Source organism: Rhinolophus hipposideros, assembly GCF_964194185.1.
Source record: "Rhinolophus hipposideros genome assembly, chromosome: 5".
Lineage (NCBI taxonomy): Eukaryota > Metazoa > Chordata > Mammalia > Chiroptera > Rhinolophidae > Rhinolophus > Rhinolophus hipposideros.
The window spans coordinates 58,668,697-58,684,289 of NC_138051.1; the positions used below are offsets into that span (position 1 = coordinate 58,668,697).

General features: G+C 39.4%; 1 protein-coding gene across 1 annotated transcript in view; it reads left to right on the forward strand.

Moving 5' to 3' along the window:
- Positions 1-15,593, forward strand: part of IQCH (IQ motif containing H) — a 186,276-nt gene that overhangs the window by 138,358 nt on the left and 32,325 nt on the right. Inside the window, exon 17 of the mRNA XM_081047437.1 lies at positions 1,643-1,929. Coding sequence (XP_080903563.1) covers positions 1,643-1,929 — 287 coding nt within the window. The remainder of the gene's footprint in view (positions 1-1,642; positions 1,930-15,593) is intronic.

A 15,593-nucleotide genomic window follows, 5' to 3' on the forward strand; every position in this document is an offset into this window, starting at 1 on the left:
GACTCTAAGGTCACTTCTCCTGCCATCTTCCACCATTGTCCCTTTCATTTCATATCTGCTCTTTCAGTTTGCTTATGGTCACAAAATGTGCTACAGAGGGGATTTCTGCATTGCCATGGTCCTATATCAAAGGCAATACAGTTTTTAAAAAGAATTAATTCCTTTGAAGGGAAAATAATTAACAGCAAAAAGACATGGTTATGGTGCTGAGAAAACAATACAAATAAGCTACTTTGAAGTAAAAATAATCTTGTAAGTATAAAGGACAATGTGTTTCCACTATCGTTCGAAATGTAGGTGACAGCTAAAGCCACAAAGTTATCTCTCTCAATCGGAGAGACACAATAGGTTTCTTTGTGGGTTTTGTTGTTGTTGTTTTGCTGCATTTACCTTGTTAAGTCCCCAACAACTGGTATTTCGGTAAGGCACCCAAGAGCCGGCCTCATCTAAGAAAAAGCACGTCTCAAACCCACTAAAAAGATAGATCAGTTTTCCTTCTGCAACTCAGCTCTCTCTAGGGCCAGCTCCAACCACCTTTACAGACACTTGAGGCAAGTGCCTTTTGTGTAAAGTTACAGATGGCTGCATTTGAGAACTTCTAAAATATCAGGGTTTAACGCTATAAGCCATTCAAAGCCTGCGGGCAGAGGCCACCTCCCAGCAAATTTGTGAAATTAGCAGACCAAGTTTCTCTTAATACTGCCAGGCTCCGGAGTCCGCCATATCTAGGGGACACACAGCTGTTCTTACTTTGAAAGTATATCATCTAATTCTTTACAAGTCACGTTAAAAATTTTTTTCGATAAAAGGGATATATACAGTAAGATCTCTGTTAGGCCTGAAAACAGAAAATCAGGGCCATGTAATTTTTTTGTGGACAACCACCACTGAGCTAGCCCACAAATAAATAACCTAGGGCTAATATTGTTGCTGGGATTTGGCATCAAATTTGCCTGTATGATTTTTGTTCTTCAGAGAAAAAGGTAAAACGTAATATATTGTAAAGCTTTCATTATCAGCAAGGAGGAAGGAAGCACACCTGTTCCTTAAGGAAGGCAGTACCTCCTGGCTCTGTATTTTAAAGAATGTTTTACAACTGGCTTTCTCTAGGAGTCCTTTGGCTGACATAATATAATGGTCAGTGTTCTCTTATGCCTGATAAAAGCCCTAACCTGTGAATATTTCAAAAGGCAGTGGAATGGCACAGAAGGGCACTGGTCAGCAGGGTATGAACTGTGGACTATGAGCAGTTAATTCCCCCCGAGGGATTCATCTATGTGCATCGTTTACATAACGAATGGGCATAGATGTAATGATCTTTACAGTGTTTTCCTAATTATGATCAGAATGAAAACTGCCATCTATTGAGTCCAACTGTATACCAAGCATTGGGCTAAACACTGAAAACACTGTATCTCAAAGACTCACAACAATCTGGTGAGGTCGATTTTATTATGTCCATTGTACAGATGAGGAAAAGGAAGTTCGGAGAATTGAAGTTATTGCCCAAACTCTCACAAGACAAATGCAGGATCTGAGACCCAGTCCATCTGTCATAGCCCAGCCTCTTTCCTCCTGCTCTGAAGTGGGGCATAGTCCATGTGAACGAATCCTTTCACCTACTCCATGCTTTTCCCCCCAGGAGGTGTGGTCGAAGCATATCCACCTGCAGAAAGCGTCACCAATCTGACGGTGGACATGCTGATAGAGCCCAACGGAGAAATCAGGGTGCTATCCATGGGAGACCAGTTTCATGCGGAAGGCCCCCTCATCTCCTCTGGTACCACCATGCCTCAGACCTCAGTGGATCCCCAAGTTCTCAGTTCGTTGTGTCTCCGAATTGGAAATGCTTGTAAAATGAGAAATGTGGTTGGTTACTTTTCTATAGACCTTGTGACTTTCATTGATCCAAGCACCATGGAACAGCAGGTAAGTAGACTTGATACCATGTGAAATACTAAAATATGTAGACTCCATATTGTCCACACCCACGCAACAGGGCATATAAGGGAGCTTCCAAGACCCACTGCTTGTCAGATAAGCTGAGTCGGTAAACACAGCATTTACATGGTCCGTGCCAATCCGTGTGAGACCAGGCTGTATGTCTGGAAGTACAAGACCAGGGTCTTCTCATTCAGGTGAAGTCGGAGTTTAAATGATTACAGCTCATCCCATAGAGCTCTGTTGATTGGGCCTCAATTCTCTGCTTGTGTCTTATTGTGAGATTATTTAATGCCTTCCAGGGATCGAACCTTTCTAGAACCTGTTCTTAAATAGATGGTCAATCACTAGAAAGGAGTTCAGAGTCCCTGTTTCTGTTCCTTTTCTTAGTTCACCAGCAACTTAGGTTTCAATATTTTCTTCTAAAAACTGTGTTGGGAAATATTTCATAAATATAAAAAGGTCTAAATAATAATGAACATCACGTGTCCCTACCCAGCTTAAAATAAAGTGCCAGTACCACCTCCAGTACTTTGTACCCCTTGCCAAGGCTCCTCGCATGGTCCTTCTTCCTCCCAGAAGTAGCCACTGTATTACATTTGGAACCATATTATGCTTTTACTGCACATGGGAATACCCATGAATAACATATATTTTCATCAACTTTGTGTAGATCATAACCTCCTCTATGTTATTATTCTACAGCATGCTTTTATTCACTATTACATCTGTGAGATCCTTCATGTGCACATGCATGGCTCTGATATATAATATTCTAAATTATAATGTTTAAATTCCCTACTAGTACTTCACAGGACTTGTTTTTTTAACTGTTCAGTTCCTCCTCTGTGAGTGTTGGGTGACCACACCTCTGTCTAAAAGATGACATGGTTTCCTGCCCTCCCTCTCCAGATATCCTCTGGCCAGCTAACACTAAATATATTCTAGCTGTTTTATATTAATTATTCTCTTTTACGATTCTCCATTTCAGTCAGATGATGGTTTCAAAGTAAGAGTTTATATTGTGGGCAGTTCTCAGCTTGTTTGATAATCATTTTTCATTTGCCTTCCTGAGCCCTCCATTGGTTTTACATTCTTTTTATCAGGCCCACAGATTAAGAGAGAAAAGGATAAACTGAAGGGCATTCAGAAATAATCTACCCTGGGTGGAGGGAGGATGGAAACAGTGCCCTCTGGTGGAAGAGCTGGGTGGCAGGGAAGCAGGAGGAGGAAAATATGCCCTCTCCAAACGCCTGTCATGAGAAAGAAAAATTAAAGCTGCAATTCTTTGGGCAGTAGGGAGGATGGGACTATGGGGAGAGTTGACTTGTGGTTTTTACTTATTCGTGCTTGGTATAGGGAGATTTGCACATGGCAGTGGGAGGGAACTTCTCCAAACACAGAGCTGGTCCTGTCCCTGGGTTTACCCCTTTCCCAGGGTTCTGGGATAGAGTTTCCACCCTTCACCTGACTGCTCCCATGTGCATTGCCAGCCTTTTCTCACTCTAACTCCTCCTCTTTTTCTCTCTTTTCCAACCACACTGGACTCCCTTATTCATCATAGCACCTCCTGCCACAGGGCCGTTACATATGCTGCCCCTCTGCCTGAAACGCTCTTCCTCTTCTTCATCTAGTTAATTCCCTTCCCATCCATCACGTTTCAGCACAAGCCCCATTTTCTTAAGAAAGCCTTCCCTGACAAAGTCAAATTCACCTGTTTTAGGTTCTCATATCATCTACTCTACTCTCTAGTACCTCTGTAGTACCTCTACTCCGTATCACTTAACTTAATTACAATTTGAACTTATTTACATGATTATCTTATTAGAGCTGTCTTCCCCTGTAGAGCATAAGTTCTCTGAGGACCTGTACTATGTGTCTCTTTGCTCCCTGCTCAATTCTCAGCACTATCTCTGCACAAAGTAGGTGCTCAGTAAATATTTGTTGAAAGAATGAATGAGTAAACAATCGATGCTGGGTGGTGATGCCAAGGCTTTTAGAGAAGGAGCTCAGACATCAGTTGACAGGGATAAATAAATATTAATCCATTGTTCTCTGATTTTATCATACTATGATTTCTTCTCCCTTCCTGTTAATACTTGAGTATATGGCCATTTGTGTTACAATTTTCAATGGGACATTGGAGGAAGTTCTCAGTGAGCACACCAAAGGGTGTTTCTACGTTGGCAAGAGAAGTATGTTAGCTGTGTGTGTGTGTGTGTGTGTGTATTTGCAAAATCACTGGCATGTTCTCTAGCCATTTTGCAAGTAACATCACTTCAGAAAGCACCTTAAGTTTGTTTTTCTAATTGGCATGTGTGTGGTGCCAGTGAAGAGACTGGCATATTATCAACCTCTGATTTTTGCCAGTCTAACAAAGAAAGAAATGTTAACTTGTTTTCCTCAGTATTTCTTTATTATTGATAATAAACCTCTTTTCATATGTTTGTTGGCAATTTATATATCTTGTCTTAATTGTCTCCTCATATCTTTTGCCCTTTTAAATTGGACTACAATACAAATGCTGACTTGTAGAAGCTCTTTGTATATAAGGAACTCTTATCCTCTGACTCTTATACATGTTGCAAATATCTTCTCCCAGATAGTCATTTGTGGCTTTTCTCTTTTTTTCATCCATGGTTTACCATCATAAAATCATCGTTTTTTTCCTTTGCAATTTATTAGTAATATTTTGTGGAAAGGTGCTCCAAGAGTACTCTAATATCTCACTCCTCGTCAAATTTCCATCCGCAAAACTTAGCATTGCCAACTTTCTCCTGAGTCAGCCACCACTACGATAGTGGTGATTTTCTATTTCCATCGTTCTTTCTACATTTATTCATTGGCAATCTACTGCAAGGAAGAGTTTTTCCTTCTCCATCTTTCATTTATGTATGTATGCATGTATGTATTTATACCAATTTGAACTCATGAGTTTCTACTCGCTTCTGTCAATTGTATTACATACTTTTATCATTTCGATATTCAGATTGTCCCAAATTTGGCTAGTGGGAGGCCCTTCAGGGTCGCTCTTGGGTCCTTTGGATGTGTCCCATTATTCTTTTAGCATTGTCTTACCTTCTAGCACAATGAGATGCTTCAGGTTCATCTTACACTTTCCCTAACCCAACCAAGGATCAACCTAAGAGCCTTGGGTCCTTTTAGTGGATTTAGACTCGTGCGCACTTCTGTAGCACATATACTGAAAAAAAAGATCTGGGCTCTTAGCGTTCTCATTGCTACTGGAATGTAATTGCTTCTGATCTCTTTCAGTGGATAAAGCAAGAAAATATGTATATATGTATATATTTTACACACACAAGCAAACATATACCTACGTCTATACATACATATTTATCCATCTATGACTATTTCTATCAGTGTATATACTTTTTCTATTTATTTCATTTAGTTTATTCATCCTTTACTTTTATTATTCCAGCTGCTGGTACCTCATGTTATAGTTTTAAAATTGTGCCTTTCATAATTTGACAAGCCTCTATCAGTGTATATATTTTAAAACCATGCATTCCTGCCAACATCTCGAAATTCCAATCTAGATTCTTTCTAGACTTCCCCTTTTCCATACTTAAAAATATACACTTTCTCCAATAGTGAGAAACCTGAGTCTCTTTATCCTCAATATATTTACTTATTTACGCCATCAAATTATATATTTGTTCAATGTAACCAACCAATATCCCAACCAATCCTGCTGTGTTCTTCACCTGCCACACCTGTGCTCCACCCCTATGCTGCCTGTACTTGGACACAGAACTCTGTCATTTGTGTTTTAAGTTTATTTGTAATGTTCTTCATCATACTAAAATTTCAAATAGTCAATTCTAGCTCTTTATCTAAAGTACTATATTACCTTGAGCTTATCACTTTCTCTCAGCTTCAGTTTTCTCAGCTATAAAACAATTAGGTTAGCTTATTTGACTTCTGAAGAACCTTAAGGTTCAAAAATTATTTATTTCAATAATATTTTTATAGTACTTGTTTTTTACATTTAAAATTTAATAGTAGTAAGAATCCCTTTTTTAGAACTGTCACAAAGAAATAATCACAAAGATTTATATATACATATATTAATCACAACATTATTAAGAATAGCAAAATTTCCAAATAGCCCAAATTCCAATAATGGAGAATTTGTTAAGCAAATTATGATAGCTCAATAGAATTGAAAGCTATGAAAACAGTAAAACTGAAGATATTTTGAAGAATATTGAACAGGAAACTGTTCATAGAATAGTGGAAGGGTAAAATGCAGATTACAAAACAATAAATGTAGCATGATAATTTTATAAAAAGAAAAAATACATGCAGAGCAAAAAGAACCTAAAGAAATAAAAGATACTACAAGTCATTATTTCCGGATTGGAGGATTGAGAGTGTAGTAAGCAGAGTAATACTCCCCACCTTCCCACTGCTCCAAAGATGTCCGTGACCTAATTCCTGAAACCTGTAAATGTTACCATACATGGTAGCATGTATATGTGATTAACTAAAGGCTATTGAGATGGGCAGATTATCCTGGATTATCAGGTGGGCAGTGTAGTTATAAAGGCCCTGCTCGCTTTGAAAACGGAGGAAGTGACCATGAGCCAAGGAAAGCAGACGGCCTCTAGAAACTGGAAAAGACAAGAAAACAGATTTTCCTCTAGAGCAGATAGGAGGAAGGAAGACTTGATTTTAGCCCAGTGAGACTTCTGACATCTGACCATTTAAGCCACTAAATTTATGGCAATTTTGTTCCAGAGCAATAGGACACTACTACAGGGAATAATTTCTGTTTTGTTCTTTGTGCTTTCTGTGTTTGCATTTTCAAAAGTAAGCATGCAATATATTTGTAATCAGAAAAAAAATGATTGGCTAATGAAAATCATAAATTTGTATAAAATGTTATAGTTTACAAAGCACATTCACATACATGAGCTTACCCACAAACATGTCTTGCAGTAGACATGGGACACAGAAAACTGAGATGACTGTATTCATCTCAAATTCTTGCTCTCTGACCCAGCTGGGCCCCCTAACTTACCATGCTGGCATGGTAAGAGCAGAGAAGACTAGCAGCCAAAGAAAGGAAGATAAAATAACAGTGGTACACCAAAGACAGGCCCACAATTGTGAATCAACTCCAGATAAGAGTATGGAAAATCCTGTCCAGACTTCAGGAGGTGAGAGTGAAGTTCTAGGCTAGTAAAATGGAGGAACAGTGGTAGAAATGTAGGGTTTAAATATTGGAACATCAGGGAGAATCCAGGGTCATTTGGGAATAAGAGGAAAAGGGCCAGTCCTGGGAAATGGAACTGAGGGAAGCATAGTACAAAACCACTCCTGCCAGGGGGACTTATGTCCAAGATTCCAGTACCCTAGGGATGAGGAAACTCCAGGCTTCCCGGGAATCCATGCAGATACATGGAACTACAAGGCAGCCATGTTAGAGAAATGGCTTCCCACATGAGGATGAGGGGAGAGGCCCTGCCCCATGTTACTGTGGAGGGATCCAATCCTTAAACAAAGACCAGCACAAGCTATTTCCACACCCCGCTGTGTCCTGGAACCGGGGCCCTTGAGGGCAGTATCTAGTGGGTTCCATAAAGCACCTACCAAAAGCCTTATATTGAGCAGCGTCTGACATGTTCATTAAATAAATACTTTCCAAGGGCCTACTCTACCCCATGCTAGATACTGAGGGAACAAGAGATGTTCCATGTCAGATGGAAGCTCATTTCACTTCCGTCATCCAATTTTATTTGCTACACATGCACACAGTTTCTTTGTTGTCTTACTGGTTCTTAGGTATAAATATTGCTTCGATGAGATTTCTAAATCCTCTAGAAAGCACTGGACTTTCAGTTTTTTTACCTCTTCATGATGTCTACTACAATGATAGTCACATGAATGCCAGTTGATTGATGGACTTTTGAAACTTCTAGAAGATCAAGATCTGTTGAACTTACTTATTCACTTCTGGGAAATTTTAAAAGAAAGAATAAGTGCTTATTGAGCATCTATTACGTGTATGCCATTATGGTAGGAACTAGAGAGGCCGCAAAGATGCAGAAGATGTAGAAGTGCCTGCCCTTAGGGAGTTCACAATCTATTTGGGAAAACAGTCTTGAAAAGTGAATTACAAGAAAAAGCTTCAGTGACAACTACATCGAACAATAAAAGAGAGACATCAAAAAGGTAATGTCGGTTTCACTGCCTTCTGTTGGGAGCAATCAAGAAAGGTTTTTACAAAGTAGGTAGGATTTGAGTTGAAAGATAATTAGGACTTGAAGGAAAATAAGAAAGAGGGAAGGCTGCTGTGAAGGATGGTGGTAGAAAAGCGCAAAACACATACGGGTAAAATCATGGTCTTACAAACGTCTTATCTGATTTACCTCCTGTAAACACGCATTGATAGATCATTCTCCAGTTCCTTTTCTTTATATAAAAGTCACTAAACAAATAGATTGGCAAAGATGCTTTCTGTTAAAATTCCCAGATTAAAAACTTCTTTGTTTTTAAATGGCTGTAAACTTTAGAAATAACTATCTATTATGAGCATTGGTGGTTATTACTTTTTAAAAAAGGAAAGGAAATCCAATCTTTAAGAAAAGAGTTTAGATGAAAAACAATTGCAGGAGACTAGCGATGGATGATGGCCCTTCCTATATACAAAAGGAAATGAGACTTGTTACAAAGTACAAACTGTGAGGAAAGACAAAAACGGAGACACTGATGTATATCAGAGAATAGCCCATATATTATGAAACCTATTTCTAAGAGTTTCTGTATACAAATATATCAGTCTAAAATAGAAAAAAAGTAGATAGCTGAAAATATTTTCATCAACATTGGTTATGGATTCTGGCCCTAGTCTTTCTACTTACCAGTTGTGATACTTTAGACAACTCACCAGACCTCTCTGAGCCTGGTTTTCTCAGTGACAAATGGTGAATTCCTGCCCTCCTTCCCGCAGGATGTTCTGAGAGGCTGAGCAGATATAAGGTGCTGTTCTTATTAAATCAAAAGGCATAATCACATGTAAAGCTGTCACCCGAGCCCTCAGCAGGTTCTCAAACTGTGAGTGGAATCTGAATTGAATTAGCATTACTTTTAAAAGTCAGCAAGCATTTTCATCATCATAAAGTGAAATATAAGCATCAAAAATGAATATATTTGTTTCAGAGAGTGGAAAAACCAAGGTCTACAGAAATATCATAATTCCTTCTTATTCACTGCTATATACCCAGCACCTAGCACCATGTCTAGCATATAATAGATCCACAATAAATATTTATTAAATGAAAATGAATACTTCTCTCTGAGGCCCCCCCTCTAGTACTCTCATTTGCAACATCTCCCTATCTCTGTTTTCAAGATATACAAGGTGTTCGCCAAGGGAGCTCAATGAGATTTATTTTTTCTCTTTAGGGAAGGTATTTTATTTATATATAAGAAGGTTAACAGCGTATATCTAAATTAAAATTTAATAGGCCTTTGGTATAAACAGAAGTGGCTATTATTCTGTGTTTCTAAGTGCTATCATAGGCACATTGTTAATCACAAGTTAATACCTAGTGAAGGCAAAATAGATCCCAAAGGGTTTTCAAGCATTAACGTAAAAGACCTGTGCCTTTAAAAGGTCTGCATCTTTGTGTCATAAAACAGACCTGTAATATACAAGTAATGACCATAGTGGTGGTGATGATGATGATTTCTACAAGGAACACAAAAGTAATGATAACAATACATTTTACAGTGACAATTACAACTTTGAGTCTTAACACTGACAATACAGGTAAGTGGCCAGCTTTGCTATATACAATATTACCACATGTGACTGTTCTTAAATGTCCTTACATTATAAACCTTGACCTTCAGAAAGACTGAACACAAGCTTAAACATCAGCTGTTGGGTAGAAGTTTGGTTGGTCGCCATGTACCACAGACCCAGTTCCTCTGTTTACATCCAGTCATCCCACCCAGGAATTCAGATACCCATTCTCATCATGGAGATTTTTGCTTTCTTTCAAACGAAAATTTGAAACTTCTCTCTGGACTTTGAGGACGCTAATTACCAGAAACGTTGCCAGGGTGAGCAAATCTGGGCACCCAAGTTTCTCCACATATGTGTGTTTGCAGCTTGTTCCCCAGCATCACAAACACAAAGCTGAGAGATCCTTTCCCACTTCCAGCTGTCACCTCTGGTCAAGACATTTTGTGTGATAAATTTTGCCTTGGAAAGTTGTCTTTAACATTCATTTTTAATCGAATTTTCCCTGTATCATAATGTTGGGGTGACAATGTACAGGGTAATTTGTTCTAGGCCTTACCTATTTCTTCCAACAGCCCTGAACTAACCCCCACCTGCCATGGGGCACCAATTGCTTTTCTCACTGATCATGTCCAAAGTACCCCTAGGACAAACAAGCTGACCTGCTTGGTGACTCCCATGCTCCATAAATGCTTTCTCATCCCAGCTCCCACGTGCCGCCTTCATTCCTACAACTTGCCTCTCCTTTCTTTTCTCTCAGTATACAACTTCCCTTCTTTCAAAACATGTTTTGCAATCCAGCTTCTCTTGGAAACCCACCTTAATTAATCCCATTTCAACTGCCACTTTATTCTCTAGCCTTTTGGAGCTGAGGTATAGTATCGGTGGCCAGAGTAATTATTAATAACATTAATAATTTATCGAATTTTTGTCAAATGCCAAGCACCCTTGTTATCTATTTTACATATAGTATTCCTAATTCTCACACCACAAGAAGTGGGTATTATTATCCCTAATTTACAACAGAGGAAACTGAGGCTACAGTGACATGTTCAAGATCACACAGCTACTAAGTGGCAGATCCAGGGTTCAAACCATGACAGAATTCAAACCAAGCTAGCTGCCAAGCTGGTGCACCTTCTCCATAGCACATACTGCACTGAATTGATGGTGACTTCCTTCGTAAGTCCGTCCCCCTTCCTGAACCACCATCACCAAAGAAAATGTGTGTTTCTCTTATCTATCCTCAATATGTTTGCTGAATTGAGTTGAACAGCTTAAAGCCAGAAAACACATCTCCTATTTTTTTAAATATATTCCATCCTTGTGCTCAGCACATAAGGTAATCATTAAATGTTAATGACTAAGCGAAATGGAATAAAATCAGTGTTGTGGTAGCCATTTTTAAGCTTTAAAAGTTTAAATGAGCAAGCCCATACACAGCACCACAGCTGGGAGCACCATATTGCCATTAAGCCAGAAGGTGGATTCACGGGATGGGAGCATTGAAAACAGACACCACAAGAATAGTTAAGTCAGTTTTCCAAACCACTTTCTACAAGTAGCTACTGCTTTTTCCCCCCATAATAATTTCACAATAATTAGCCTGCTAGGTGAGAAATCTCAGGGCGGAAAAAGAGAGAGAGAGAGAGAACCAGAGGAATTTAGAATAAGCACTAAATATTAGGTCAAGGTTGGAGGTGATGTGGACAAATAGGTAGTCATTCCCAGTTAACTGGTCACAAAAGTAAGGGAAGACCCTTTAGATTTCAAATCTGGGCTTTACCTTTCAGAACGAATGTCTTTGTTCTCATCATTAGACTAATGAAATCCAATCTCACATTCCAACACGTGGTTATCAAAATGTATATTTGGTGAGGAATAGTGTCTTAAGCTATCAGTCTCTGTTTCCTTTCACTTTCTTGCTCCTAGCATGAAATTTCCTACTTTTTGCCAAAACCTTACTACGTAGCTTTTTAACTTAATTAAATATATAGGCAATTACTGACACCATCTGTCTTCATAGAAAAAGCACAAGAAGTGACACAAAAGACTGGAATTCTGAAGGGAATATTTAACAAACAAAATCTTCCGGCTCCACTATAGCGGTATTTATTTTTAGGAGCCCTTATTTTAAATAATTTACATTTTTTTAGAAATAATGAATTTGAGCGACACTTAAAACGTGGCTTTAGTATGATTTTTTAAAAAGAAAATATCAAGTAATCCATTGCTTTTTCAGTAAAACGAAAACTTAAACATGCCGTTGAACATCTGTTACTAGTACAGTCTAACATGGCACTTAAAATCCTTTAAAATCCCTGAAAAGCTTTATAAAGTTACATGAATCTTTTGCATAAATAGAACTGTTTTAACAATATGTATATTCCTTTAAACATATATTTTGCTTTATTAAACATAAGATCCATTGTGTTGCCTATTGTCCCAGGACCTTATAAATAAATAAATGAAATGGCTTCCCTTTTTGAGGGACTCGGTCATCCCCTAACTTGCCACATTTGCTAGCCCATTCTACAGTACCTACTTATCTATGTCTGCTTTTACATTTCTAAAATTTTTCTTTTGAGACATTTGTGGCAATGATATCAATATGTAAATGATATCAAACCAACCCTTTGAAACTTCATCCAGCTAGTTAGGAACCAATACAAAATACAAGTCCAAAGAATAAAATTCACCCCCCACAGGGAGAACATAGGCAGGAAATACAAAGGAATTGTAGAGAAAAGAGCCGTATGTAGACCTCCAAGAAGAACATGGAGTTCCCCTAATGTTGGCAGTTACCACCAAGGAGGACAACTGGGTTCTCTTAAAGCTTTTCCCTGAGCTGGAAAAACAGGTTTTGAATATTTGAACCCCATGTGGCAGCAACTAAGTGCGTATGCTCCATAAACAGAAATGTGCAGGACAAGAGAACATCTCTAAAGAGGCTCAGTATAAGAAAACACCCTGTGGCTCAGGCGGTTAGAGCTCCATGTTCCTAACTCCGAAGGCTGCCGGTTCGATTCCCACATGGGCCGGTGGGCTCTCAACCACAAGGTTGCCAGTTCAATTCCTCAAGTCCTGCAAGGGATGGTGGGCAGCGCTCCCTGCAACTAAAATTGAACACTGCACCTTGAGCTGAGCAGCCACTGAACTCCCGGATGGCTCAGTTGGTTGGAATGCGTTCTCTCAACCACAAGGTTGCCAGTTTGACTCCAGCAAAAGATGGTGGGCTGCGTCCCCTGCAACTAGCAACGGCAACTGGACCTGGAGCTGAGCTGCGCCCTCCACAACTAAGACTGAAAGGACAACAACTTGACTTGGAAAAAAGTCCTGGAAGTACACACTGTTCCCCAATAAAGTCCTGTTCCCCTTCCCCAATAAAATCTTTAAAAAATAAAAAGAAAAAAGAAAACACCCTGCAAAGAAATAACTACAAAACTTCTATGCATATTAAAGACATACAGTATGCCAAAGAATATGCTATTTCAGAGTCGAGGGGAAAAACATCAATGCATGTGTTTTGAATTTTTTTATTCACTTGTCGAGAAACAAAATAATGAAGTAATTTCACAATTATTTAGTACAAATTGCTTTGAAGAGACCGTATAAAATACTTATCAAATACAAGTAGAACAAGAACTAAGAATTTACACTTATCTGCCATGACTTACAAGCTTTCTAGTGCATTCTCCTGAGAGTAAGCTATATATTAAGAAACACCGCATTGAATTTTAGAAGAAAAGAAGGAGGAAAGAAAGGAGGAAGGAAGAAAGGAAATACCTTCCTTAATGCTATTTCTTTCATTTGGTAGAAATTGAACCTAGGGACAAATGGTATCAGAGGGGGTTGCTCAGTTGAAAGCAGCCTCTGGGGTGAAGCTCAGAGGAACAGAACCCTAACATAGCATCAGAGCCCCAACAGGTAAGCCAGGACTGAGGAACACTTATTCCAGCGAAACTAGAGGGTAACTTTCAGTCAGCAGATACTAAACTTTAAACTTTCCCAGGACCCTAAGGCTCCACCCATACATTTCTGGAAAGTGCCACAGGATTTTCATTGACCACAGGTAGGAACCTTGGCTTTTAGCCTACACTGAAGGACAATATTTCTTTGTCTTTATACATACAGCTCTTTCATTATAAGCTCTCAAAGTGCTTTACAGATAAATAATGGGGAAGGTGAAACAGAAAGGTGTTAAATGACTTGCCCAAAGTCCCACCGTAAATCACAGGCCTTCCTCTGGCTTCAGATACATCTAGTAATTGGTGGAACTTCTGGATTTGACTGCCAGCATCATGGTGATTGCTCACATTCTACCAAGCATCTTTTTCACTCACCAGGTAGCGAGTAATCTCCAAGGTCAAGCATAGGAGAGAAAACCTGGATTTCAGAGTCAGTCACACCTGGATTTTAATCCCAGCTCTGCCACTTAGCTGTGGAACTTAGGCACATTTCCATTTTCTTTGAGCCTCCACTTCCACTTCTATAAAATGGGTATGTTAATATCTACCTCACAAGGTTGTAAGGATCACGTGAGAAAATACATACCAGAGTGCCTATAATATAACAGGTCCTTAATATACATTAACTTCCCTTCCCCTTTTCTTCCCCAGGCTTCCCTTCTAGAATCTGTCCTCTAAGATCGGCAGCTTTCTAAATATGGCTGCCATCAAAAAAGAAAGCACATTGGCTGGATGGGGAGCCGAATCTTTCAAACACCAGAGTTCATAGACAACAAAGGCCAAGTTGTGGGAATCAGCTTCATCTCTCAGATAACCAGCTCCAAAAGGTTCCATTGTGGTAAACAACCCTCTACCATCACGAAATTAGTTAGGACTTATTGGATTACTGGATTGACATGATGGGGTTGAGGAAGTGTCCCTGTGGAGAGAATAAGACTGAGGGATGGGGTGCGGAGAGGAGAGCTCCCCAAGCCACAGAAGCCAGGCCGAAGTCCTGGGAGGTCCACGGAATGAGCAACAGGAGGGAAGAAGAGAAGTGGACGTGCCTAACAAAGCTTTCCTGTGCCACAAGCCCACTGCACAGCCCTGCTGCTCTTCTGGATTTGGCCAGGCCCAGCCACACGCAGTCCAGGAGCTGACGTACGGTGAAAACCTGCAGTGAGGAGTAGGAGAAAATGTACCACCTTTTAGAAAAGTGACACAGTGTCCTTAGAGCCAATTGCGTCTTTTTGACAGACACTAATATATTATCCCTCCCAACCCATGACTGCTCATTGAGGCCCAGGTGATAACCCTTGCTGAGGTCTAGTTTGCTTTAGTGTATGTAGCAGATATTTTCTACCCACGTATGAAAAAGCTTTCTAAGGTACAGACTTGAAGAATACCTAGAATAAATCCAGAGGGCAGTTTGGAAGGTCATTTATCATGGGCTCCCTCATTCAGTCATTATTTACACACTCAACTAGATTCAAACAAATGGCCATACAAATTGTGTAGGCATCCTTCCAAGAATAGGTCTCCTAGAGGCTGGAGTATGTGTGTGAGCGTGTGTGTGTGTGTGTGTGTGTGTTTGTGTTGAATGTTTGTGTGTGTGTAACAGCTTTACTGAGATAACACATGCCGTAAAATTCACCATTTTAAAGTATACACTGCAGTCGTTTCTAATATATTCACAGGGTTATACACCATCACCATTATTTAACTTTAGACCATTTCCCTTACACAAAATAGAAACCCTAACCCCTTAGAAATCATTCCCCATACCCTCTTCCCTCCAGCCACTGGAAACCATTTTCTGTCTCTATGAATCTCTCTATTCTGGACATTTCATATAAATGGGATTATCCAATAGGTGGTCTTTTGTGACTGGCTTCTTTCACTTAATATAATGTTTTCAAGATTTATCC